At 39.2% G+C, this 25052-nt stretch overlaps 1 protein-coding gene across 2 annotated transcripts; it reads right to left on the bottom strand.

The window, feature by feature from the left end:
- Positions 1-88: 88 nt before the first annotated feature.
- LOC146704564 (ras-specific guanine nucleotide-releasing factor 1) lies at positions 89-24753 on the bottom strand. Of its 2 annotated transcripts, none has more exons than XM_085461795.1 (27): positions 24064-24753; positions 19502-19608; positions 19126-19273; positions 16841-16933; positions 16513-16766; positions 14796-14875; positions 14489-14682; positions 12786-12895; positions 12386-12504; positions 11777-11937; positions 11037-11100; positions 10624-10766; positions 10442-10524; positions 10105-10353; positions 8285-8655; positions 8060-8179; positions 6549-6719; positions 6360-6466; positions 6031-6143; positions 5857-5926; positions 5072-5175; positions 4904-4988; positions 4608-4805; positions 4442-4521; positions 4227-4344; positions 4078-4146; positions 89-2683 (listed from the first exon to the last, which is right to left on the bottom strand). In XM_085461795.1, the coding sequence occupies exons 1-27, from the start codon at positions 24337-24339 to the stop codon at positions 2591-2593; spliced, it is 3780 nt and encodes a 1259-aa protein (XP_085317921.1). In that variant the 5' UTR covers positions 24340-24753; the 3' UTR covers positions 89-2590. The 2 variants fall into 2 exon arrangements, with proteins under 2 accessions (XP_085317921.1, XP_085317922.1); XM_085461796.1 differs by having other exon boundaries at positions 5866-5926.
- Between the last annotated feature and the right edge of the window lie 299 nt (positions 24754-25052).

The following is a 25052-nucleotide window of genomic DNA, read 5'->3' as shown; positions in this document are numbered from 1 at the left end:
TAAGAACTTTCAGACTGTATTTTATTTCATCATATTAGATGAGCATGTCAACTGATACAAGATCTACAAAAACACTTGAGACAAAATGCCCCTGAGATAAAATGAATTTATTATCAAGAGGTAACTGGGAAACATATTTTTGTTTATTTGTTGTTATGTTCTTCATCTTCTTTTAATCTTTTTTTTCCTTACAAAACTGGGAATATTTCTTAAGCTGTGGAAACATGAGGGTTGAAAGATAATTTTCATACCATTGGGTATTGCTTACAGCAAAATGTTTATTTGTTTATATACCTTATAAGAGTATGTGCATTTATAAGTGTATACAGTATAAGTATATAGTATTATTCTGTCTGTGAAGGTGTTGCATGCCTACCACATTAGCTTCAAAAGTGTACTGTACATACATAGTAAAAATACATACAAATATTCACAGAATAAGCACTACGTTACTATATTCCTGCTAACAGAAATGGTTATAGACAGGATTACAGTATAAATGCAAAACACTTTGAATTGCTCTCCTACCTCTAAGTTATGGTTTCAAGACCACACTGTTGTAGCGTTTTGTGTTAAGCTTGTGATATAAGTTGTTTTTGAGAGGATTACACTGTTCCACATTGAGAAATATGCCAGGTTGCATGTACAAAATGTACAGCGCATCTCAGTGAAGTGAATTAACAACAAAGTACAAAATACTTTCCCATGTTCATATAAAGAGCAGGTCACTCTCTCTTATACTACTACAAAAATAGTGTTTGAATGCTGCAGGCAGAGGTCATTCACATACATTTTATCATAGTTTTTAACAGCAATGCATATAACAGAGTGATATACAGTCATGTTCCACAATCACTGGAACAGCAAAAAGGACAGATTGTCTTTTGATTACAGAAGAGCAACAAACTTTTACTCTACAGAAGTAGAACCCGAACCTGAAGGTACAACACTTAACCACTGCGTGTGATTTTTTTTTTTTTCCATGAGTTTCAATTTAACAAGTCAAGACCAAAAAGTTCAAGCATAAAGGGGGAAACTCGTTGAACTGTACTGGTGCACTTCAAGTGTAACAAAAATGCAGGTGACAAATCCGTCACCTTAAACCTCACAAACCTCACTTCTTTAACACTCTATGTTGTTACACAGCTTATAAGTGAACTCAGCAGACTTTAGGCACCTCGTGTGCCAACTGAGAAACTGTATTATCCTATAGCTAAACTTAACTTAAAGAAGAGGTTCCCAACCTATGGATTGTTTATCATTACCAGCTTTAGAACATTTACTACTTGACAGAAAGAAGAAGAAGAAAAAAACTCTACAGGTAATTAAGTGTGTACAGATTGTGTCTGCACATCATGTCCCATTTGTCACATTTGGTCTATATGTATCAGCTATATGTATCAGTATAAATATGTAGACTGAGCTGATGGTTCTAGCAACAAGAGTGCGATTTTTCGCAGCTCAGCCTGAAATATTTTGGCACATCTCAGCACATTTGCTTCTGATTTCAATGATGTCGACAGGGTAAAGCTTACATTAGTGATTTACATCAGTGGATGTTAATAAAATGTCTCAACAACAACAGAGGATAAACTGGTCCATTAACTTTCCAACTTTTAGAACAATATTTACAATTTTTGGTGAATACTTGACTGATTTTTGCAAAACCAATAACATTTCTGTAAGCTTTCAATATACGTTTAGTGCTAATTAGAAAATGTGAGCATGCTAACAAGTTAAGCTACAGTGGTGAGCTTGTTGTTCAGTTAACTTCGCAAATATAGCATGCAAATTTTAGCATTTAGCTCACAGAGTTGACCTTCCTGTGGACTGTATTCATTTTTCTCATTCAGCCAATAACTTCAACAAGAACCTTTACCTTGTATTCACTTTCATATCTGGTTGGACATACTGGACTGCTCCACAGTTACACTGTAGGAAAACATTCAGTGTGGTAAGCACAGTTGGGAACCCCTGTCTTTAGAATAGTGAGCAGAAATGAAGAAACAAATCCTTCTTGTTTTGGTTCGGGAAGCACAGAGACACATATGCTTTGGATACCTTGCTGTCAGTTGCACTGATCACTGTTGTCTACCTTTAATTATATTCTCTGTGCTCTTTTACCTGATTTTATGGAGTATTTTTTTTGTTTTAGTTTTTTTTTACAATGCTACATTGGTTGCAGAGAACTTCAGTCATCAATAAAACTCAAGCCAAGAGAACAACAGCCAGCAACACGAGTGCTCGAAGTGCAAATTTGATACAGTATGGCATGATGCAAAATAATGTCATTGGTCACAGTAGAAGACACGGTTGCATGCAGCTAAAGTGACCTCTATTATTGTTCTTGAAATACTCATAGAAATTAAAAAAAAAATCCTTCAAGCAGGTGTCATTGTGGAAATGGCAACAACAAAAATCATACACGGAAAAATATACACTAAAATGTTTTATGTTGTCAAACAACTTTAAACATCTACTGTACAGAGGAGCAAGATCTTAAGCATGTACAGCTATACAAATGTTGATGTGCATGTTAACTGATGTGTAATATTAACAAAGAAAATACTATGGAGGGCCACCTTCCCCATCAGTTGGGCACTTTAGGCTCAATTCTGAGTGAGGCTTCATACATGCTTTCTTCATCCAGAACAAAGCTTTTGTCCAGCAGATACTGGGCTACCTAGAATATGGGGGGGGAAAGCAAATTTAAGGACTTTTTTTATTTGATTATATTTACTATTTTCACAGTTTAAACAATACTAAACAGAAGCAAGTTACTAGTTGCAACCCTCAGTATCATTATGTTTATACTGTAAATTTTGATTATGTGAACTAATGAGTTACTTTGGCCTGATTTTGATTTATTTGAATAATATAATACAAACAAGAACACAAAACATTAATCATTATTTGGGCAAAACAGTGCTATGCAATATATCTAAAAGGGTCCCAAGCATTCATAACTTATCTTTTTGAAGCATTTCCACCTTGAAAATTAAAAACTAACATCCCACGTTTTTGCTGTTATTGGAGGACTTTACCTGTTTCTTTCTAAAAAATACTTTGCAAAGATATAGAGGAACTTAGCCTTTGCATTTACAAGATGCAATCAAAAAGCTCAGAGAGTGCCTATATGAAAGCAAAAAAATGCACCTTATTTAATTTTTTTTTAACCTCTATTCAATGGTGTCTCCTTGCATGGCGATAAACTGCTTCCTGCTATTTTTTGTCCCACTTTATCCAACTTTTATTTATGACTTCATCATTAAACTCAAATCCGTGCTGTGACCAAATGTCAATTTTAGAACACAGGAATTCATTCCTGCTTGTGGCTAACTCGCTGTACAATTCCTCCATTCTCCACACGCTTAATATCACATCATCTACAAATAAAATTACAAAGTCAATACGATAAAAAGGGCACCTCAATGTCAACTATATATTTAATTTGTGTAATATACTGAGATATTTATATTTAGAGCTAGACTTATTCTGTTATAATTTGTAAGTTTGTATTATCAAATTTAAGTTAGTTATTTCCTGTTCTTACTGTCTTGGAGCAACTGTGACCACATAATTTCCTCAGAGATTAATAAAGTATTCTGATTCTTATTCTGAAATAAGTTCAGTTCATTCCCAAAAACGACACATTAGGTCAGGAGAGACCAAGAGCAATTTTTCTACATTTATGCTTTGTGCACTTTAAGAAGTTTTCTGTCAGTATTTTTAATGTTCTTAAAAATACACTACTTTCACTCTGTGTGTATATACATCACTCTGCATTTAATCTCTATCTCCCTCCTCTCACCCCAACTGATCACAGCAGATGGCTGCCCCTCCCTGATCCTGGTTCTGCTGGAAGTTTCTTCCTGTTAAAAGGGAGTTTTTTGTTTCCACTGTTGCCAAGTGCTTCCTTTGCCCAGGTTTAATTCAGGTACCACTGTTACTTTCTACAGGCCCAGTCTCTGAAATTTTTGATTGCAGCTCGTATATTAGAAATAGCTTCTTCAAGTAGTCAGTTGTCAGAGAGGTTGGGAACTACTGCTCTGTGGTCTTTGCGATTAATTAATTTACCTTTGGTTGCAAGTCAATCTTATATGCTGTTTGTTGAAACTGTCTGATTTCTCTGATGATGTGAGAAATCTGGAAAAAAGGGAAGCAAGGATGTCAGTGACACAAACTTAGCGCAAGTCTTTCATATCAGGAATCGCCTAACATCTCACCATCCTCATCTTTGAGAAGTTGACCAAGTTGTCCTCGGTGTAGTTCGGCGTTCCCTCCTCAATGAAAGCCAGATCAGTGAGATACATCCCCAGATAGGGCACACAGGGAGGATCGCAACTAGAATAAAAAAAAAGAGAATAAAAACCACTTATCATCCACTTGTGCTGCTTGTTTGCTTTGTTGATCCAGTCTGAAACTATGTCCTTGAACTCACTTCTTCAAAGCCTCTCTGAGGTTTTTGAACCTCCCCTCTGATGAGACCAGCTTCTGCAGTTTGTCTATCAGTGCTTTAGTCTAGAAAAAAATGGTGATAATGAACACGTTCAGTGACAATACCATGCACTTCAGGGACTAGCAGCAATGCATATAGAGACACGCACCTGCTTGGAAACTTTGAGCCAAGTTTTCTTGAGACGGAAAACAGAGCTGCGGTTCAGTGATGAGGTGATCTCGAGAACGGCGTTGTAGTTATGTAGACAACGGCAGATATCGGCCACAGCTACCCATTTTTCGATGACTGCTACCCGGGTTACAACATCATCACAGCGGAGGATCTCCGTGGCAATAAGGTTGCTCATCTGACAAAAAAAACGAGAAACAAGTAGTTTAGACTTCATGTTACGTTTGGATAGAAGGGTTCAATATGTGATAAGAGCTCTTTTTGACTGGAGCGTACGTCATTGAAGTGCTTCGTTGTCCTCATGATATACGGCGTCTTCTCATTTTTGTCATTCTTCATCCAGCCTTGGCCAAAGAATTCCCTGTGAGGCAAACCAAGAAAGAAGAAGTGAAGCATGTATTGGTGTGTTCGTGCTTCCTGGCTGTGTGGTGTGATGACACTCACTCGTATGGAATGACCTTGAACACCAGGTGGTCCAACAGAGTGAGCTGCTCTGCAATTTCCATTGCTGAGTGATTCTCGAAGGTCTCAGCTTTCCCTCCTCCCACCTGAAAGACACAAACAGTCCAAAAAAACAAAACAGATCCCAAATGATCTAAATTAGCTAACTTGACTTTAGTTTTTTTAACATGACAATAAATAATCTACCAAACAAGGTATTTCTGTAGGTTTTGATGCACCTTCGCCTCTAAATTTTTCTTTTTTTTTACTTTTACATCTTCAATTTGTCAAGTGCTGGTAAAATGACTTTTAACTAGACTGAAATGTGCTATTGACTGTCTTATTTTCATAAAAGTTTCTGTGATCAAGGACACCAAAATATATACAAAAGAAATCTTTAACTGTTTTATTGTATTTCAATATTTATTTTTGAATTTGTCATCTTTTCAGGCAGAACCCCCTCCCCCCCCCCCCCCCCCCCGTCTAGCTGATAGTATTATAATAAATATACTCAATTACACTTCCTGCAGCTGTATCTAAAAATACTTTGTGGCATTTGTGAAATCACTGCTTGTCACTCTTGAGCAACATTTACATATGTGCAAATTCACGCACCGTCAAGATTCCAGTCTAATGAATCCCATCTGCTAACTATCACATAATGCATTAATTGTTTGCTGAATTTATGTCTCATAACTAATCAAAAATATTCAGCATCTATTATCATGGGAGCAGCCAAGTGAGCAGAGGATTGATTTCAAATAGAGCCCCGAACAGCAGCTACTCACTTCACTTACCAGTTGTGTCACGTCTTCTATCGCGATCTGATTGTCACCGTGATCTTCCTGAGTTATAGTCCTGATGACATGAAAAAGAAGGTCAACCTCTGAAAGATGTACAGCTTAATGACCCAGTAAAATGCCTTTTAATCCCTCTTTCACTCAAACAGCACTCAGCGGTACCTGATGATGTTGGCTGCCGCTTTCCTCTCCTGGGTCAACAGCTCAGGGTCATGCATCACTTCCTCCAAAAAGGCAATAACCTTCGTTTTCAGCTCATTGTTGCTCTCAAAGTCCTAGAGAGGCACACACAGCACACACGGATGATAGAAAACTGTAGATTTTGTCATTGATCATCACTGCTCATGAGGTTAGTTTTGAATTAGTTGTATTCTGTGTGGATAATATTCTCAAATTTTTATTAAGTTATTTTCCAAAACAATTTCTTTCCTCTGTTAAGGAGAAAATATGCCAAGATGCTGTGTTAACATCTCTGCTATGAAATGCGTTACCGGAGAGTGTTTGGACACCCAGTGCCGAAGCACATTCAGGACTCTGTTGGTTGCCGCTCGTCTGATCACAAACTCTTTGTCTCCATTTCTCTGATCTGTTGGAAAACCTGCAAAAAAATACATTAAATGAGAGGCACCGAAGGAGAATAAAGTTTAGAGAATTGCCCAACACTTTCTTGGTGAATATACCTGTACTGGCAAGGGACATCCGTCTATATTTTTCCTTGGTAGGGGTACCCTCATTGGCTCCAGCAGTAGCAATAGCAAAGGCGGAGGCAGCAGATAGAGCACTGCGGTTGTTGTCCAGCTCTCGACATGATGACATCACCATGCCGTTGTTGTAGGAAAACAGGGAAAACTCTACACACAAGGACAGTTAAAAAAAATACAAGCCGTAAATGTATATTTATTATTATAACTCAATATACACATAAAGCTGGATGGCCTGTTTTTTCATTTCACAAACCTCCACTAGGGAGCACTGCAGGCCAATGCAAAAGTTTCCCTCCAGACTTTCCTTTACAAGAGGCTTTGATATTCAAGATGGTTGCAGCTAAATATAGCCACTAAATATCAGCATAACAGAGGAATCAACAGATTCTCTGCACTCCTCGATGTATAAATCCCGGGAACACGGATCATAGGCTGCTAATAATCCCACACATTGCCTCACTATTCCAGTTATTTCACATATTCCAGATAATGCTTCGTTTTAAAAACTTATATTGTATAATTCTGTCATAAGATTTGAAAGGCAAAGATAATCTTGGCTCCAGTGAAACAGCCTCATTACTGGGGGCGGTAGGGAAAACACGCTCTCAGTGTAGTTGCTATGACACAAGTTTCCCTAACACCTACTGAAGCCAAGCGTTGGCTTTCCCCACATATTCATAACCATCGAACGACTGATATTTCATGTTACTTATGTTCCACAGTGGCATATTTTTTTTCAGATAGAAATATGACAGCATATGGCTAAACGGGGTTATTTAAAGAGTAAAACAATTCATCATTCTCCTACAGATGGTAAAATATGCTTGACGGCAAGTATTGTCAGCTGCAAGGGTTTTTTTTTTGTCAAGTGCCATCTGTCTATCTGCAAGGTTACACAAAAACAGTTAATCAACATTTTATGAAATTTGGTCAAGACATGGAGCCTGTGCTGAGGAATAAGCTGATAAAAACTGTTGTGGATCTAGATTACTTAAAAGAAAAAGAAGAAGCAACAAGTCATTACTTTTGGCAGAATTTTCTTTCTCTGAGTAACTCTGCAGTTTTTTTAATCTGTCTGTGTAATCAAATGTATTTTTGCTCTAGTTCTTTAGTTCTTAAGACTCTATGTGAACAGTTTTGCATTTTTCAAAACTCAAAATAATCTTATTTTATATGGGATAAATAAGGGCCTTGGTGTTGGCCCTCTTTCTGAAAGAAGCCACTTTAGCTCTGCTTACTTTAATTCAACTTTCTTCTGATTGGCTGCTGATTTTTAACAGCAGGCGAGTGTGGTACATGTGCTCTCGTTGAAACAGAATTTTGTGTGTTTTGTATTTTGACACAAGTATTATTTGTGCACATCCTGATCTCATTATTTAGAAATGTAGCTAGGTTAAATACAAGTATTTCCCAGTGTAACAATATAAAGTGATTTATAAGCTCGACATTTCATTTTAAATCATGTACAAGACTAAGACACAATCTACCTGAGGAGTTTTTGCATTTGATATTTTTTGGTGTAGTTGGAGATTTGGTAGGAGAAGCTTCTGGATCCCCGTCATCGCTCTGGTTTTGATCATTATCACTTTCTTCTCGTACAGAGAGATCTGTATTGTAACAAGCAAACAGCAGTAAGTATTAAGCTCTTTTAAAGACATTATTGTAGCAAAGCAGAGTTCAAATTGTACTCTGAATGGCTACAAGTCACCCACCTTGTTTGCATGCCGAGGGGTCGTCCACCTTTTCCTTCTTGTCTTCTCCCTCATCAGAGATTTTGCTCGCGATCGGGCTGGACACATACAGTTTGTTGATGTCCAAGGTGGTCTTGCTGAATGGAGACATGGAGGAATACATGCTTGCATAGCCATTTGAGGAGCAGCTAAGGGCAGCCAGGTCAAGAGCTTTGCCCCCAGTGATGATGGGGATATTGAGAGAGAGCTTGCGACGGCGGTTGGGGGATGAGTTCTTGGCAATAGCGAGAGGAGGAGGGGAGGAGAACTTTCTGCTAGCCCTGGGGGAGCTGGGTGGCTCGCCATAAAGAAGTTTATTATTTTGACTGCTGGCAAAGAATAACTCCAGTGACCTGCATCAGGGGAGGATAAACATTAGACGTTAGGGCACGTATTTATTTATTTGGTTAAGTATACTCTATATTTTAGGAGCTTAGCTAAACAAACAGAACCTCTGAAATAATTTATGCAAACCAAGTCAGCCCTGCAACCAGAAGTCTCTTTTCAACTATGTCTCGGCTGACTGCAGTGTTTCAGAAAACCCTCTCCCACTCCCTGTCAGCCTCCTGGCGACCTCACAGGTTCCCATAAATAGCACAGTGAGCGATAGTGCGCATGGCCGCTGCTGACACAAGCAGCCAAGAGTAGGTGTCTCTCAGTGACATGACAAGCGCCACGGGAGAGCATAATGCAGGGTGTGGATATAGAGAGCCCTGATCTGAGCTCCACAGCAGGGCCCTTACTCTAGGCATGCAGAGCAGAGAGTTAGCACCAGTGCAATCTTTTGCAGGAGGGTGGGGTCCTGCAGCACCGAGGCTGATTGCCATAGAGTGACAGAGCCCGGCTGAGACACTCCCACACAAGCAGGATGGACTGGACCAATACAAACTGATATGTACATAACATACAGTGAAACAGAGTCACCATAGCCTTGTAGCAGTGCCACATCTGCTAAGTCTCTGTGTTTGGATTTAACCAATAAAACAAGCTCTATATATACACACGCTAAGCTCAAAAGATCAATAGACTTAATCGTTTCAGTGTCACATACAGTGTCTATGTACACAAACACAGAGAAACAAATACCCGTGAACACTACACGCATGCTGCACCCTCTACATGTCCAGCCACTAATTCATGATCAAACTTAAATTTGCACCATACAATGAAAGCAACTATAACCACTACTGTCAAGTTTAAAAGATTATTGAAAAATAATTAATTATGGGGTACCTTACTGACTGAATTTGCACTTAGGAGGTTTTGCGAGAAACAACAAAACAAACACAGCAAACCACCAAGCTCCATGCTCATTTAACATGAGAGCACTGGAAAATATGGATATTTGGATGTTGCTTGGAATGCTTTTTAAAGTCAGTGACTCCTAAGTTGCAATATATATATATATATATATATATTGTTAACTGTGTAAAAGTATAGTTTATGCATTTTGCAACACAAACCCAGCAATTAAGAAAAGAAAATGCAGCACCCATCTCATCAAATTAGTCAATATCTTTTTATAGTTTTCCTGTCATGTTTTGTGTAATTTCATGAAATTCTATGAATAAAACAAACAAAAAAATTTCTGTATAATAACCACAGAACTTTTGTTCCTATATGTGCCTCACATTGATTAGAGGATGACAAAGCTTCACATCCTAATAAATCAATTCCATCTTTATGCAGGCTGGCAAGGTCTGAAGGGATGCCACACACTTCAAATAAGATTTTTTTGTCTGTGGTAAGCGCTGTCAACAACCTTGCAACATTCAAGTCTGTCCAAATGTAAAGTGACTGACCGGGCCGGAATGGCACTGATGGGTTTCTTGTAGATGGTGATGAGTTTATCCAGCACCACATCAGCAGTGGTGAACACACGATAGGAATGCAGGAAGGTGTTGAGGAAGTCGATTGAAAGGAAACGGAGATCAGTAAGTCTCTCGAGCAGACGCTCCACGCTGGCGTAGCGGATCTGCAGCACCTTGCAGGAGTTCATCATCTTACTGAAACGGATGTCCACGTCATCACAGTACAGACTTGAATCTGACCTGTTAAGAAAACAAATACAAATCTAAAAAAAAAGAAAAAGAAAAATGGGAGCAGCTTCACCAAGTTACATGTAAAGAAGCAGCTTACTTGATCATCTGCGGCACTGTGACTTTGGAGTTGTCTTCAAAGGCGTTCATCATCAGGCCATTGCAGCGGATGTTGTCTATGCACTGCAGGACACATGCAGTTGAAGTAAAGAAATAGGACAGAGGAAATGTTAGTGATTTCTGTAACTGACTGCTGGAAGACTGTGATGTGCGTTGACATGCCTGGCTGATGTCACTAGTCCATGCAGACTTCTCCTGCCTTGAGGAGGCTACCAGGATGACTGTGAATGACTGGCTGTCCTTTGGCTCCACAACAATCTTGAAGTCCAGGTGCTCCATGTCCTGACCACTCTTGTCTGATTTAGCTTTGAGGCAAACACAAAGACTTTTTGTCATTTTCCTTATATATTTCATTTATAGCCAGTAAAGACATAAACATGTCATATGTGATTGTACAGTGCCAGATTTTTACCCAAAACAAGTAGTGCATTTCATAGTACTGCCTGCCTTTACTGGAGCATTATTTTTCATTTGTTCTAACAAAGCTAGCATCCTCTAGTATTCATCAGTTATTTAAACCATGAAACAGAGTACATATGAAGCACATTTCTATAAGAAAATATTTAAACACTCACACTCATCATCTGTCCCCTCAGGATCTTCCACAAGAGTGCAGTCTATAAGCGAAACTACTCCGTTCTGCAAACAGCATACAATACACATGTAGATGTAGTAAATGTAGTGCATACATAAAAAAAATCAGTTCCATCAGCATAAAAATATGTGTCATTCATATATAGAGGTGATAAATGTCCTCATCTTCATCCTATTCTCCAAAGTATCCTTAACTTCAGCTTGGCAAAACACACAAAGCCTTCAAAAAGGTACATCTGATGCTATTTAGGGCATCTTTACTATTAGTTTATCCTTTCAGAATATTTAGGTTTAAGTTTAAATACATAAAAGGAAGTTTGTTTTTATTCCAAATATTTAAGCTGGACAAAGAAGGGTTTTAGATATCATCTGGATCTCTTATATGGGCAAACCTTATCACTAAAAATGAAGACTTCATACATGCTGCATAAAGAAGCAACAGCTTTGAATGATTATTGTGGAAAAACCACAGACGGTATTAAAAGAAGGGTTCAGTTTCATAAAAATCTGGCATATTATTATGTAAAATATTTGAAAACCTCTCAGTAAACGTTTGGGATGGAGGGGTTTGCTAATCTCACACATGTTAATGAGCCTACAGTATCTGAGCAAATGTAGTGAATATTCCATCGAGTGTTGGTTAATTCATTTATTTTAGGTCAGGTGTCCCAGACTTTTGCAGAAAGGTTGTGATGCTGCCAGCTCAGCAGCTCAGGCCCACCTTGGTGAGATGAAGCTTTCCCCCAGACCCCCTGGTGCAGATGATTAAATGCTTGGAGAAGAGAAAGCACTGCCTCTCCCCTTCTTTCTTTAGAGACAGAGAACCCAGTCGCCCACGGGTGATCTTGCCCTTCTCGCTCATTGGCACCTGGATGAGGGACCCTTTATGTAGAAAAAAGGGGTCCAAACAGAATGAAGGAGGAGCAAAGAAGAGACACATGTAGACAAAAATGAAAAGGCATATGCACATTCCTCTGTACATGACTATATGTACAGAAGAATAATAATCGACCACGTCTCTTTTCTCTTTTCTTATCCATCACGGCCTGTTGGGGACATTTGACATTTGCAGTTGCAGATTCATCATCAGTTTGCCACAGACCCGTCTAATTACACTTAGAAATTAAAAGCTCTTATAGCGAGGAGTACGTGTTGTTCCCCAGAGAGAGACCGAGAGGAGGAGAGAGCCAGCCCTGTGCCACGCTGCACAATAAAGTGCCGGAAATGTAAAATCTGGCTGTCAGAAATGTGGAGGGACAGGAAACCTCTCTCTGTTGTGACCCTGCTGTCTGCTGGGATCCAAAGTACAACACTTAAAGATGAGAGTTACCTTGTCTTACAAACGTCTGGCTGGTGTCAAGGAGAATCTCGCAGCCCTCTACAATCATGCGCTCTATTGCCAAGTTTTTCCTGATGTTCTCGGTCTCGCTCACTTCATCATGCATTATTCTAAGAAAGCACAAAAACAACACAAAAAAAGCGCCTTTTTGTCATTCTCATTTGGAGCTTATACATCAAATAGAAAAAAGCTGAAATTGGGTCTTTATATGTTTGGTTAAATAAAAAATGTATCTGTTTATCTTTACAGTTAATATCTCTTCATGCTTTTTTGGTTATTCTAAAAAAAAATTCAACAGCTTTTAGACTGATCTATTATTTGTGTTCATATGAATTAAAAAGACGTTACTCTCATATAAGATACCACGCCCATCTGGGGCTATGGGTTATACCTGGAAAGCTCCTCCAGCTTAGATTTGGCATAGTCCAGACTATTTCTCTCTACATGTTCATGGGGTGTGTGGGCCAGCAGCTCATGGAGAGTCAGGATGTAGCGAGGAATCTGGAGAGGCAGAACAGAAAGCAGCAGGAGAGTCGTGCTCACTTGCGAGATCTTTCATGTGCACAGCACAAGCGTACAAACACAGGGATAAATATGTGCCAGCACGATGAGAAGAAGATCAGTAGAGAGCACAATCTACACTCATCAGCAAAATTTATTATCAACACAGCACAGCCTGCAGCAGGCCCCAGCAGAGTGGACTGTTGGGGAAAATGCGTGCCTTGCCAGAAAGGAGCGTGAGCTCCGAGACCAACCATTTTTATAGACATGAAAACATAATCAAGACATCCTGAGACACTGCAGACGAATGCCTGCTAATTCTTTTGTTAATGAGCCATGCTACAATATGTATATTTGAAGCCAAATTCTGTCTGAGCCACAATGTCCAGTAAACAGGCCAGAGAATATTAATGAAAACACTGGTTTAGCTCAAGTGGAAATCAGTCAAATCTGGTTACACAGCTTTTAATAAATGCCACTGCCTCTTCAGAATGTAGTCACCTGTTTCATGTGTTGCACTCAGTGCAGCATTTTGAACATTTGGCAGCCATTACAGCTTTAGAGAAGTCAAATCCCTCCTGGATGTGAGCAATTTTGCCAATTCTTCGTGGGTGACCCTCTCAAGTTTCTGCAGAGTGGATGAAAAGTGCACACGAACTACCATCTTCAGGTCCTTCTAAAGATGTTATACTGGGGTGAATTCTAGCGGGAGACAGTCAGAGACTTGGCCTGATGTCACTCCAGTATTGTTTTGGCTGCTTTGCTTCAGGTCATTCTAACACTGAAAGGTGACCTGTTGAACCAGTTTCACATCACTTGTACTAGCAGTTTTTCTTCAAGGACCTCGCTGTATGTGACTGCACTCAACATTCCCAGTTCTCACTGGTCTTTTTGAATCTTTGACTGTGAAGATTGTGCTTCACTGCAGGATGGAATAAGACAGATCAGAGACTTGCAGATGATAGGTGATCACCTTTTTTTCGCCTCATCACGAAAAAAACCAATCATTTCAATCTGTAGCAGGTGGACTAATCAGGTTTTAAACATATTTACATAATTATTAAAGCATTTTTACCACAGTTTGGAGTACCAGCATAAAAAGGGTCTAACTTCTATTCTAAAGGGGGATTTCAGTTATTACTCTTTAAGATCACCCATTAAGAACGTGCTTTTACTTTGTAATTAAGTATTTCTTAGAGATTAACAGGGATAAATACTGTACCAGTTTTATAGGTGACACATAGGAACAGTCTACATCATAAAGAAAAGGAGAAAAGATTAACATTTTGCCTTTTAGATTTTTAGTGATGACCCTTTTGTTTACATTTGACTCACAGGCAGTGCAATCGCAAAACAAAGTGGCCGACTGCTTTGCAAACCGCCACAGCTGGGCATCATTGGCATAGCAAAAGGCATCTAGTTTTAGGTTGGTGAAATATATGGCTCAAGGGTGACATTTATGGAGAAAAGAACTTGGCTCAAGCTGCGAGAGCACAAAATTAACAACAAAAGCTGGCTCCAGGCTGCACCTATGCAGCAAACAAATGGGCCTGCCTTTATTCCTGTGTATATCAGTGAGACAAATGAGCTAACCTGGAACATAGGGTAGGTAAGGAAGGTCTCCAGGGTCCTTTCCTCACAGTCGGGCTTGGCCTCATACTGCTTCAGCAATTTATCAAAGTCTCGGTTCTGCTTGCAATGTGCCAGGATCTGCAGGCTGTATTGGTGGTTCCTCACAAACTCCTGGTAGATGTTCAGCATGGGCAGCAAGATGTCGAACAGGTCAGCTGCAGACACATCAAACTTTTTTAATCACATTTCATCACGTGCACTCTGACAAACATCTGAATGAGTGCATTATGAATAAAGTAATGAAATTCAACAAAGACATGACTCTTACCAAGGACTAATGTTGGCCAGCTTGCTATTCTGGCTTTCAGGCCCTGGTAAAAGATCTGATGCAGAAACATGATGGTTTCACTGAAATAAAGTAGAGATTGAAAAAAACATTTATTAGGGAAACTAATCTCACACTATAAAGATTTTAAGAGTAATAATCCTAATTTTAATCTGAGCAGTTATTACGTTTGACTGCATATTTAAAGAGATCCATTTATGTCTTGAAAAGACCATAAAAAAATAACAGTTCTAAAAACAATCACAGAAATTTAGTTGTCTTTAAATACCAGTGTACTGTTGAGAAGTTGCATTGTTCATAGGTATAAATAATTAATAACTAGGGTATCCATGCTGTGCCAGGTGTGTGTAAGCTGTGCAGGGCTTGAAGAGGTGTGACATCCAAGGTGTCTTATCAAAAGTAAACATTAATGATCCAAATTCTATGAGGAATAACTCTTCCTCAAACCAGGCATGGTGCTTCTGCCTCTGTAATCTGCATTTATCATTATTGTATTTACATTTATGATTCTTGTTTTAGACCACTGATAATATCCAGAGGCCCAAACCTCTCTTTACTGCTCAGCATGTCGCTCTGAGCCAGTATACACACTGCATTTATTTGATCTCATTCTATTAGTTTGGGCGTTGTACTGTGCACTTTGACTTTTATTGCATACAGTGTTTAAACAACACACTGAACCAGTATTTACTTTAACAGACTTGTTATCAGGATTACTGCTAACAAATAAGATTTCTACATAATCTGTTACAATATTATTGCACATTAAATGTACGGAGATCTGCTTTGAAGATTCAAACCAATACACAGGGAGTATGTAGCTCTTTACAAGTTGTTGCAAGCTGCTCACTTATCAAACACAAATTCAGGCACTTGAGGTTACCAGTATATTAATGCAGATGATATTCCATTTTAAAATTTAAAAAAAGTATCTTAATGCTTCAGATGCATCATTCTGCAGTAGATTTAAAACTTATGCATGGCAAAACGCTCACAACTAATGTAATCTATTAAAAGATATCTATGCATGAATATGTAGACAAGGGGCAGGAATTGTGGTACCTGATCCTTCTGGTTTTTGTTTGTGGCCTGAATTCTATAGACCAATAACAGATGAGACAATAGCTTCAAAGTTTTCAAAAAATTTAAATTAAAGATACGGTAGTTTTTTTTAAGGTGCACCAGCTAAAGCCACATAAACTGCCCCATGTCTGCATTTGCAATAACAGGTAATCTGAGTGTATTATAACACAAATTCAGATTTGTGCCAAAATGATGACCAGAACTGCACAGTGCTTCCTCATCAGCATAACCAGTGTCTCAGCAGTGCCTTTCCTCTCAACTCGGCACAAACCTGACTGGATGATGCCAAGAAATTACCAAACAGGTGCAGAAACAAAAAACAAATAGACACAAGGAAAATTCTATGAAAGCTGTGTTTGCCCGAGTGCTCGTTTGAGGTCAGTGTGACCAGTGTGTGTCTTTTTTGTCTGATTTTATTTTGTTTTTTGTTGTTTAGTAAAAAAGCTTTGGTTGCCATAAAAACCACAAAAAAGTAAAAGCTATGGCTAACAATCATCAGGTTTTGCATTATTATCTGGTTGCCAGTATGCTGTTCTTCACTGTGAAGTGAAGGCTTATATGTATGTGTCCTATTGATTATGTTCTTTATCTAGAGAAGAACTCTGGATGAGCCAACCTGTTGAGGAATATGCTGCTGACATCATCGTGGGTGATGGGAGGCTTCTTAGAGCTGGCGGCCATGCGCAGCGGCCTCAAGAAGTTGTTCACCAGAATATGAAGCTGCTGGACGTACTCTGCCTCCGAGTCCAACATGCTGAACACCACCTGGTTCCTCTTCCTCATGCTCTCTGCATGAGGCGAGCGGATATAATCCTGGATGATGGTTTTCCACTTCCTCCTGCAAATCCAGCCTCGCAGAAAGCTCTGGACCTGCAATAGACCGTGCATTCTCAGAACATGAAAATGCATGAAATCAAGGCAGAAGTTCAGACTGCTTGCTTTACCTTTTTGATCTTCTTAATTTCAGAGTCATCGTCAGTTGGAGCGGCTGCAGGGCTGGCATGGATCTTCTCGTTGTCTTTGAGCAGCCCAGCAATCTGTCACGGAAGCAACCACAAAAAAGACCAGTCATTCCCACTTACACACTCCTCTTCTTCTCACTTACTGTAACAGCATGTAAACAAAGTGACTGAATCGACAGGACAGGACCTGTCAGCACTGTCAACACTAAAACATTAGCCTGACTAAACTAGCTGTGCTCACTTGGCTGCTCCTCTGTAGCGTTGATTAATATTTATTTACATCGGTCATAACGTTGATCATTTTAATGCAATATGTATCAGTCAAACTGTCCTGTGTGTATGCTGACTGGGCGGTAGACAGAGTGCCAAAAAAATAAAACAGAAAAAACCCAGACTCGGCTTTGTAGACAGAGAGAGTTAATTGTCATTGAATTTCATAGTAGAGATGCAACATGAAGCATAGTCCATGCATATTCAGGGCCTAATTCAATTTCAAGCATCACATTTGCACATTAAAGTAAAATGACTATTGGATCTGAAGAATACAGCTGGGGACATGGCCCTACTGAAGGCATTGTTCCTGAAAGGAGATGCAAAGTGGAGAGAGGTTGGCCTGAACATGATTCTTCTCTGCGACGGGGGGTGTGCTTTCATTTCTGTCCTCTCACACTAGTCTCCGCATATGAGACAAACAGAACAATAATCAGCATAATCCATCGTTTTCCCACTGGCTCAGCTGTTATTTGTTGAGCTGGCAGGTCGGAGCGAGGATAGAAAGCAGACAAATTTTTGGAAAGGAATGAGAGTGCAAAGTAAGAATCAGTTATAATATAGTGCTATTGTGCCAGGATGTCTATTTACAGCAGGTCTGACTGATATTTTGTGTGACTGCCACACATTTGCCTGACGATGGAAAAGCCTGTAATCCTGGGCTATTTGTGATCCAGACAGAGAGTTACAAAATCCTGGATATTTTAACAATGCTCCCTTTAGTATTGAGGGTGCTGGTAAGGTCATAAAAAGCCCCAAACTGTCCAAACAGTTACTCCTGAGAGGGGACATGTGTAGCTTATTTAGATCTACTATAAATTTGTAGTTCTCATATTAAAGATAGGTAATCAATAATTATTTTTAAACATTTAATATTTAGATGCCATACGTGATATTGAAACAATAATAGGAGCAGGTAACAGCAAGGAAATGAGTTTTAGCTCATAATTGAGTATTCTTTAGGTCTTAATGCATGAATATTACTCTAAAAACTAGAAGTAATGTAAATAATTGAAAGTAGTACTTATGACATGCCCTGTACAGTTAACAGTTTCAGATGTTGATGAAACACAATGGCTTTGACCTATTTTCTGTCATATATGTTGTGACAGTGGTGAATACTCACAATATGCATGACACTGAAGTCTCAAGTATGAGCACATGAGCAAAAACCCCCTGGTTTGAGACTGCTCTAAATGTTCAGTTTTTATAATTGTTGCTTGTACGGTGTCATTCTCAGCTGCAAAAGTGCTGCTTAAATCTTTAGTTTATGAGGCACAGCCAATCAGAAAAAAGCTGTCCGTGGGGAGCAGGGCGTCTCAAACAGTGGAGGGCAGACCACACTGGCCACCAAATACAAAGTGAAGCTAATGTGACTGATGTGAATATATTTTAAGGAACTGTCAAGAATTTGCTGATGCTATTGTGCTGAAATTAGATTAGATTAGATGAAGATTAGATGAAACTTTATTAATCCCTCGGGTGGGTTTCTCCGGGAAATTCAGTTTCCAGTAGCACAGCACCAACAGAAGTTGCATGTTACAGATACAATAAAGGGGAATGATAGCAAGGATATAAGCATAAATATACCATATATACACATATACACATTTATAAATACAGAATATATAATATGAATAAATAGGAATACATATTTATTAATTAAAATAAATGTGTACCTTTATTTTAATAAAATCCAACATTTATCCATTTTTGCTAGGGTGAACTAGGGGGCATGACCCAGTATATCATAAATAGGGATTACTGTAACTGTGAATCACGCCTAGCAGAGTCCAAGAATAAAATAATGTAATTGAAAATAAATACAGGAGATGTTCTTTAAGGACTCTACTGGAATAAATGAATTTAGCTGATGGTGCGTTTTGGTTTGACTGAGGAGGATGAGCAAAGTGGAGGGGGTTAGCATGTATGACCGAGTATTTGTTTACATTCCTACTCTTGAGAAGTACTAAGAATGAAATCACAGTGAATATTACCTCTGACTTGAGCCTTTCAATCTCTATTTCCCCATCCTCTATCTGTTGTCGAAGTTGCTTAGCAACTGTTTTCTCCGTCTCCACAATCTGAAGCAGATGAAGATACTTCTGCATGAGAGCCTCATGCTCTGTAGCCAAGTTTCTGTAACTGTAAAAACATGAAAACACACAAACCACATGGTTTTGTATATCAGCTGGAGTGATGAATGTCATCTAACTGCACACTGTCTCGTCTCACTAAATAAATCAAGAAAGCAACGAGGACTTTCTTATAAATAAAGCGTTATTCCGTGAAGTTTTTCAAATTTTAACCAAACTTTTGAAACTTTTACTAATTTACCATCTGATGCGCTGATATGCCTTTGCATGGCTTTACCTGGCGTGTGATATGGCAGCCACCCATTCATCGCAGTCCTTTACATCCTCCGTGCGCAACTCAAGGGCCTTTTGGTTTTCGTGGTTGAAGCTGACTGTGAAATAGTACTGAAACAAAAAGCGAGGAGAGGGTGAGGAGCTCCGGTTAGAACCAACACACAACAACAATGCACATGCTGCGCGCAGGAAGGAGCACTCGTTATCAGATACCTTTCGGATAAATCTGTTATATATAGTAGCATGACTGAAGCTTCTCCTCTGCTTTGTTTGTTTCACTGCCTCGCTGCTGCAGACATCAAGTGGGTGATTTAAAAACCACACAGAGCCTGGGGAAGCCACATCTTCCTCGCCCACCAGTGCAGTTGATGGAGCACACTGAGGGAAGCCTCCCCCAGCTCAGTTCCTGGGATGCCTCTGGTTCCCAGGAGGAAATGCCACAAGACATGGAGGCTGGAGCCACGGCCAATTACATAACTGTGCAATACCTGTTTCCTAGCAACTCCAGTCATTGTGAACAGTTGTTCACAGCTGTTTTTTTCACTGTCACTTGATTTTAGATCACCATTCTCCCTTTCACGCTGTACTGGTTGTGACTGGTGAAATGAAGAGCTTTTGTGCTTTTCGTTTTGTTACAGATCCTGAATTCTGCTTGTTAAAAAGTTAATACTTCTGGCTGCTTTTACGTGACTCCTCTGTTAGCCAGCTTCCCTAGCCTTTATACAAAAAAACTACAATAAAAGGTGATTGTATATTACTACTTAGAATATCTCAGATACCTCTGAGTACCACTTATCAATTAGAATAACCATTAACTTCTTATTTCCGCTATTCAGCCACTACTTTTAGCTACTACTCTATTTAACAGCAATTTACTGTGTATAAAATTGCATCTATTCTTATGTTAACCCAGCAAAGTATTTCAGCTACATCTCTGTACTTTTATCTAGCCACTTCAACTGCTAATTCAGTTACATATCAGTTTAAATGTAATTTTAGCTAACTAGCTTCTGTTTATCATTTATGTTTACCCAATGTTTAAGTTTGTCCTGTTAGCAAACTATTTCAACTTCTACTAGCACTAGCAGCTAACTATGGAAGCTTGTTTCTGCCACTATTTTTGTTCTGTTAATACAAAAAAAAAAAAAAAAAAAAAAAAAGGGAAGGCATCTGACCTAAAATATTGAGATAACCTAAATTTCAGCTTAGCTCTGCCTGACATTCATTCTGTCTGTCTTTCTTTTTTTATTTTAATGGCAGAAAAAAATCTAGCATAATTATCAGTCTATTGCTCAAGAATTTATTTTCCATCTTGATGCATGCTCAATCATCCAGGTAAGTAAATCTCCAAAAGTTGATTCTGTTCATCTGGACCCAGCGTTTTTGTGGGAGAAATGTTTTGTCACTCATCCAAGTGACAAAACATTTCTCCCACAAAAACGCCACAAAACGCTACGTCCAGATGAACAGAATCAACTTTTGGAAATTTATTTTGCAGTTTATCTGTAATTTAAGGCTAACAATTAATACGTTAGCAATTTTCCTCAATATTTCAACCATGTATCATCTTTTTGTATATTAGTCATCTATCGTAATCATTAATATCTAGTCTATCTAATACTGGTTATCCGTTTGTCTAATTTTTAGCTAACTTTTCTGCTTAAAGCTGCTTAGATCTTCTTAATTAATTAATTTCCAGTTTGTCCAGTTTGTCCACACCTATCTCTGACTGCTGCATAACTATCCACAGTGGGCATTGAATTGTTGAATATCACTAGCTTGTTTGCAGTATTCAAATATACAATATATCCAAACACAAATGAACAGTTAGGATACAATGGAAACATCTTCTTCATCAGCTGAAAGAATTGTGGTAGTATCACAGGATATGTTTAATTGCTAATATTTCTGTGTTTTTATTTAAATGTGATTGTAAAACTGAACTTATAATAGATTATTTTAACACTTCAAGAGAATCCGTACACAATACTAAAATTCAGAATCAGCTGCTTCTTTTTTTTATTTTAATCTCATATCTACATATTCTACCTGTAAACACTTGTTTAGATGAGAGTTTATTATATAAAATCAACATCACAATTCAGTTAATTGAACTGTCATCATTCTTCTGAACTGTTCCAGCCACGCTGAGTCTGACCAGACTCTAATCTTTGGCCTGCAGATGTTCAACAGGCACCTATCAACATGCAACTGATCATTATTCACGGCTGACTGCTCTTTCATCTTCACATTCATTAGGTATTCATCCTACCGTCAAAGAAAATCTATTTCTGGCAGAGAGGCATGTATGTTGTTGTAGTTTTCCCTCATGATCTATCTAAGACTGTCTGGTGTGAAGTCATGTTAAGCATTTTGTATTTATTCTGATTTATGTTCATGTCCCAGTCAAGCACCTTTAAATATTGTTACTGATCTAAACAGGTATGAGATGCGATACAGCACTAAGGCTTGTCTATCATTTACTTTCAGCTGTATACAGATAAGTTAATTTAGATACGGATTTGCAGCTCACTTCTCAGTCCTGCTGTGTGGTGTACATAAGTGAGTGGTAAATAATTAATTAGGCATTTTGCGATAAATTATAGAATATTTTTTACACCCTTTCGAGTTACTTCTGACTGACAAGCAGCTTTATTGCAGAAATATTTTTGTTAATGTATACCCATTAGACTGAAGAGTTAGAACTCAACCTTCTTTCAGCTTCATGACGAGTTTTAATTACAAACACCACTGACCCCAGAGTGTCTTTTCTTAATCAGATCGCCTGATTTACATTACAGTTTAGATCCTGCCGTCAGAGGCTGCCTGTGATACTGGTTGATGCGATGCTGTTACCCAGTGTGAGCAAGCTGTGTTTTCTATAATTGGACCCTGACCCCTCCAAGGTACTGCGAGGAACAAATTTAGCTCAGATAGCGCTCACATTAATAGGAGAGATGAGACACACTGCTTCTCTCCTCGCTGTTACCCCGCCTCTTCTAACTGCATCATTCTTTAGGATGCAAATAAGGGTTGCCATAGAAACCTCGGGCTCAAACGCATTATCATTTTCACACTAACTGCATTTCAGGATAAATGTAATGTGGGGATTATGGCAGGTTGCTAAAATGTTGCCATTAAACAACAAATCTATAGGTAAGGTTAGGAGATGCAGGTGATTTCTCCTGATTAAAATATTTGTATACAGTGAGAAGCAATGCTTCAGATATCAGATATTAGTGCACCCCATATTGCTGCACTGTGCAAACAGGTTTCACAAGAAACCAGAGATGTTATCTGTCTGTCAGCTTGCAGTCATATTTAAATCAGCACAATAGTCGTAAAAGAGCACTGCTGACATTGTTTTTTTTATCTTTAAGGAGGGTTTTTTCTTTCTTTGGGGTGCTTTTAAAGCAATTGTGCAAGCACAACATTTACCAGTGTGCATGCATTCTGCTTTGTCAGCACAAGGGCAGCTGTTCACAGGAAGAGCCTGGACTCACATTGGATTGCAGCCCTACCTACAGAGTCAGGCACAGAGCCTGGAGTGAGCAAAGGAAAGCCGACAGCATTGGAGCATCGTGTTCCTCGACTGTTTAATCACAATAACGGTGTTAACAAGCCTGTTAACCTTTCCACCCTAAAATAATTGAACAAGGAGCCAGAGGAAATCAAGCAGGATTAAATAAATATTTCATCTGCAGTTATCTGGACTCAAATTTGAAAAATCTTATGGCCTACTTTAGAGTGAAAGGCTCTGGTAAAATATGACAGCTGTCACCTTTAATGCAAATGTAACCTCCAGCATTACACTCCACACTGAACCATTTCATTCAGGTCACAGAGATCAGTGCTGACTGATCACGGGCACCCTGCTGTTTCCTGACCCATAAGTGTAATTTCAAAATATTACCACAGGATGGAAACCTTGAGGCCACAACTTTTATTTTTAATTTTTATTTTTTGCACGTTTTATTGGATGGGGCATTAGGTAGGATATAGCACTCTCCGCCCTGAAACGTCAAAAACATGATGGCTGGAAGTCAAAAAGCAAAATATGAGACCAACCAAAAATGCAAATGCATCGTTTTCACGAGGCTAGAAATCCATTTGCATTTCATGCACTCATGCACCGCTGAACTACCCTACAAGCCCCCCCCTTTTTTTTTCTTTTCTTTTTTTAGGTCGAGCGCAGGTTTGGTGCAACCCAAAGCAAAACACTGCACCACATTGCTTACTGCCAGGGCTGCCGTAACATCATTAGGTGTTAATATTGTTACCTCATCATTAATGTCATGCATGGATTACATAACGTGCAATACAGCAAACCTCATGCTATTCTGCTGCACTGGATTTGGGGTCATCATGCGATGCGATATATGAAGAATGAATGTATAAGAGAAGCGCTTGGGGAGTTCAGAGGCATCCGAGAAAAGAAAAACAATAATGCATGTATTGCTGCACCTCATTGGTGTTTAAAGCTGGAAGTCTGCAAAACAATAAAGCAGAAAAAGACGGTGCGTGTGTATCTGTTTGTGCGTGATCGCACGCGCACGCTCTCCGTACCTGCTTTTCCAAACACTCCTTGGCTGACAGCGAAGGTTTAGGTGAAGGCGCCCTGTCGCATGTGCATCCCTCCAACAGGTATAATCCCGAGGGTCGAGAACTGGACTCGTTCTCAAAATAAAAGAGCATATTCTGTAACAAAGCGAACCACTTTGTGTGCCATTTCGTGTTGTCTGAGCTCTTTTTGCTCAAGCACCCTCGTCTTGTACCATCCTTCTTTGCCAAAAGCCCCAGGTAGGTGACATGACCATCATTAAGTCGTATTCCCTTCTGCATTTTGATGAGGACACTTCAGATGCGCAAGGTGGATCGGTCGTTACATCCTTCTGAAGTCGCTCAGGGGGAAAAAATCAAATAAAGAAAGGCAAGATGTTGACTTTCTCAATGCGGACCTCTAGCAGCAGGCTTGTCCACTCTGTCCGACGCATTCACCGTGTTGGCATTTAACTAAACAAAACAAAACGAGGAGCACAAGTCCAGCATCCTAAAATCTTTTGTCATACTCCGAGCGCTTTGAAGGTCCACATTATCCGATGGTGTGGGGGGGAAAGATGAGGTAAAAAGGTAAAAAAACAAACAAACCCCAAAACTGTCTCAGACTGAACGATAAGAGGAAAAGGGGTTCGAGGTTTGTCCTTTTCTCACATGAAATATCCAGAAACCAGTAGGCTTGGTGCTCAGCCAGGCAGTGCTGGGTGAAGTCACGTGACGCATGCTTGGGAAAGCAGATTTCAGGTCCCTGGACAGGGACGTCTCGACGAGATGCCGCATAAGTTGGGTTTCGTCTCAAGACGATCAAGGAGGCCCAACGGAGAGGAAAATGGAAAATACGAAGCTTTCAAAACAGAACAACAACTTTAGAGGAGAGCAGCCGTTTAGGCTGCAGATGAATCTACACCTACATTCTCCGTGACATATTTTCTAGCTTTAGGTGGTTTTATGCAACACTTAAAGTTACTCTTTGACTCTCATGAGCACATTTCAGCGCC

Source organism: Copadichromis virginalis, linkage group LG7 (assembly GCF_057382275.1).
Source record: "Copadichromis virginalis isolate Kocher_CV1m ecotype Utaka linkage group LG7, C_Virginalis_male_GT1.1, whole genome shotgun sequence".
In the NCBI taxonomy this organism is placed as follows: domain Eukaryota; kingdom Metazoa; phylum Chordata; class Actinopteri; order Cichliformes; family Cichlidae; genus Copadichromis; species Copadichromis virginalis.
Note: the sequence above shows the minus strand (reverse complement) of the source record. Positions and strands in the feature narration are given on the sequence as shown.

Coding starts and splice junctions, on each gene's coding strand:
- LOC146704564 (XM_085461795.1), bottom strand. CDS start 24,339: ATGCAGAAGGGAATACGACTTAATGATGGTCATGTCACCTACCTGGGG. Junction 19,609..24,063: donor AGGAGTGTTTGGAAAAGCAG/GTACGGAGAGCG, acceptor TTTTTGTTTCAG/TACTATTTCACAGTCAGCTT. Junction 11,101..11,776: donor GAAAGCTTCATCTCACCAAG/GTGGGCCTGAGC, acceptor TGCTGTTTGCAG/AACGGAGTAGTTTCGCTTAT.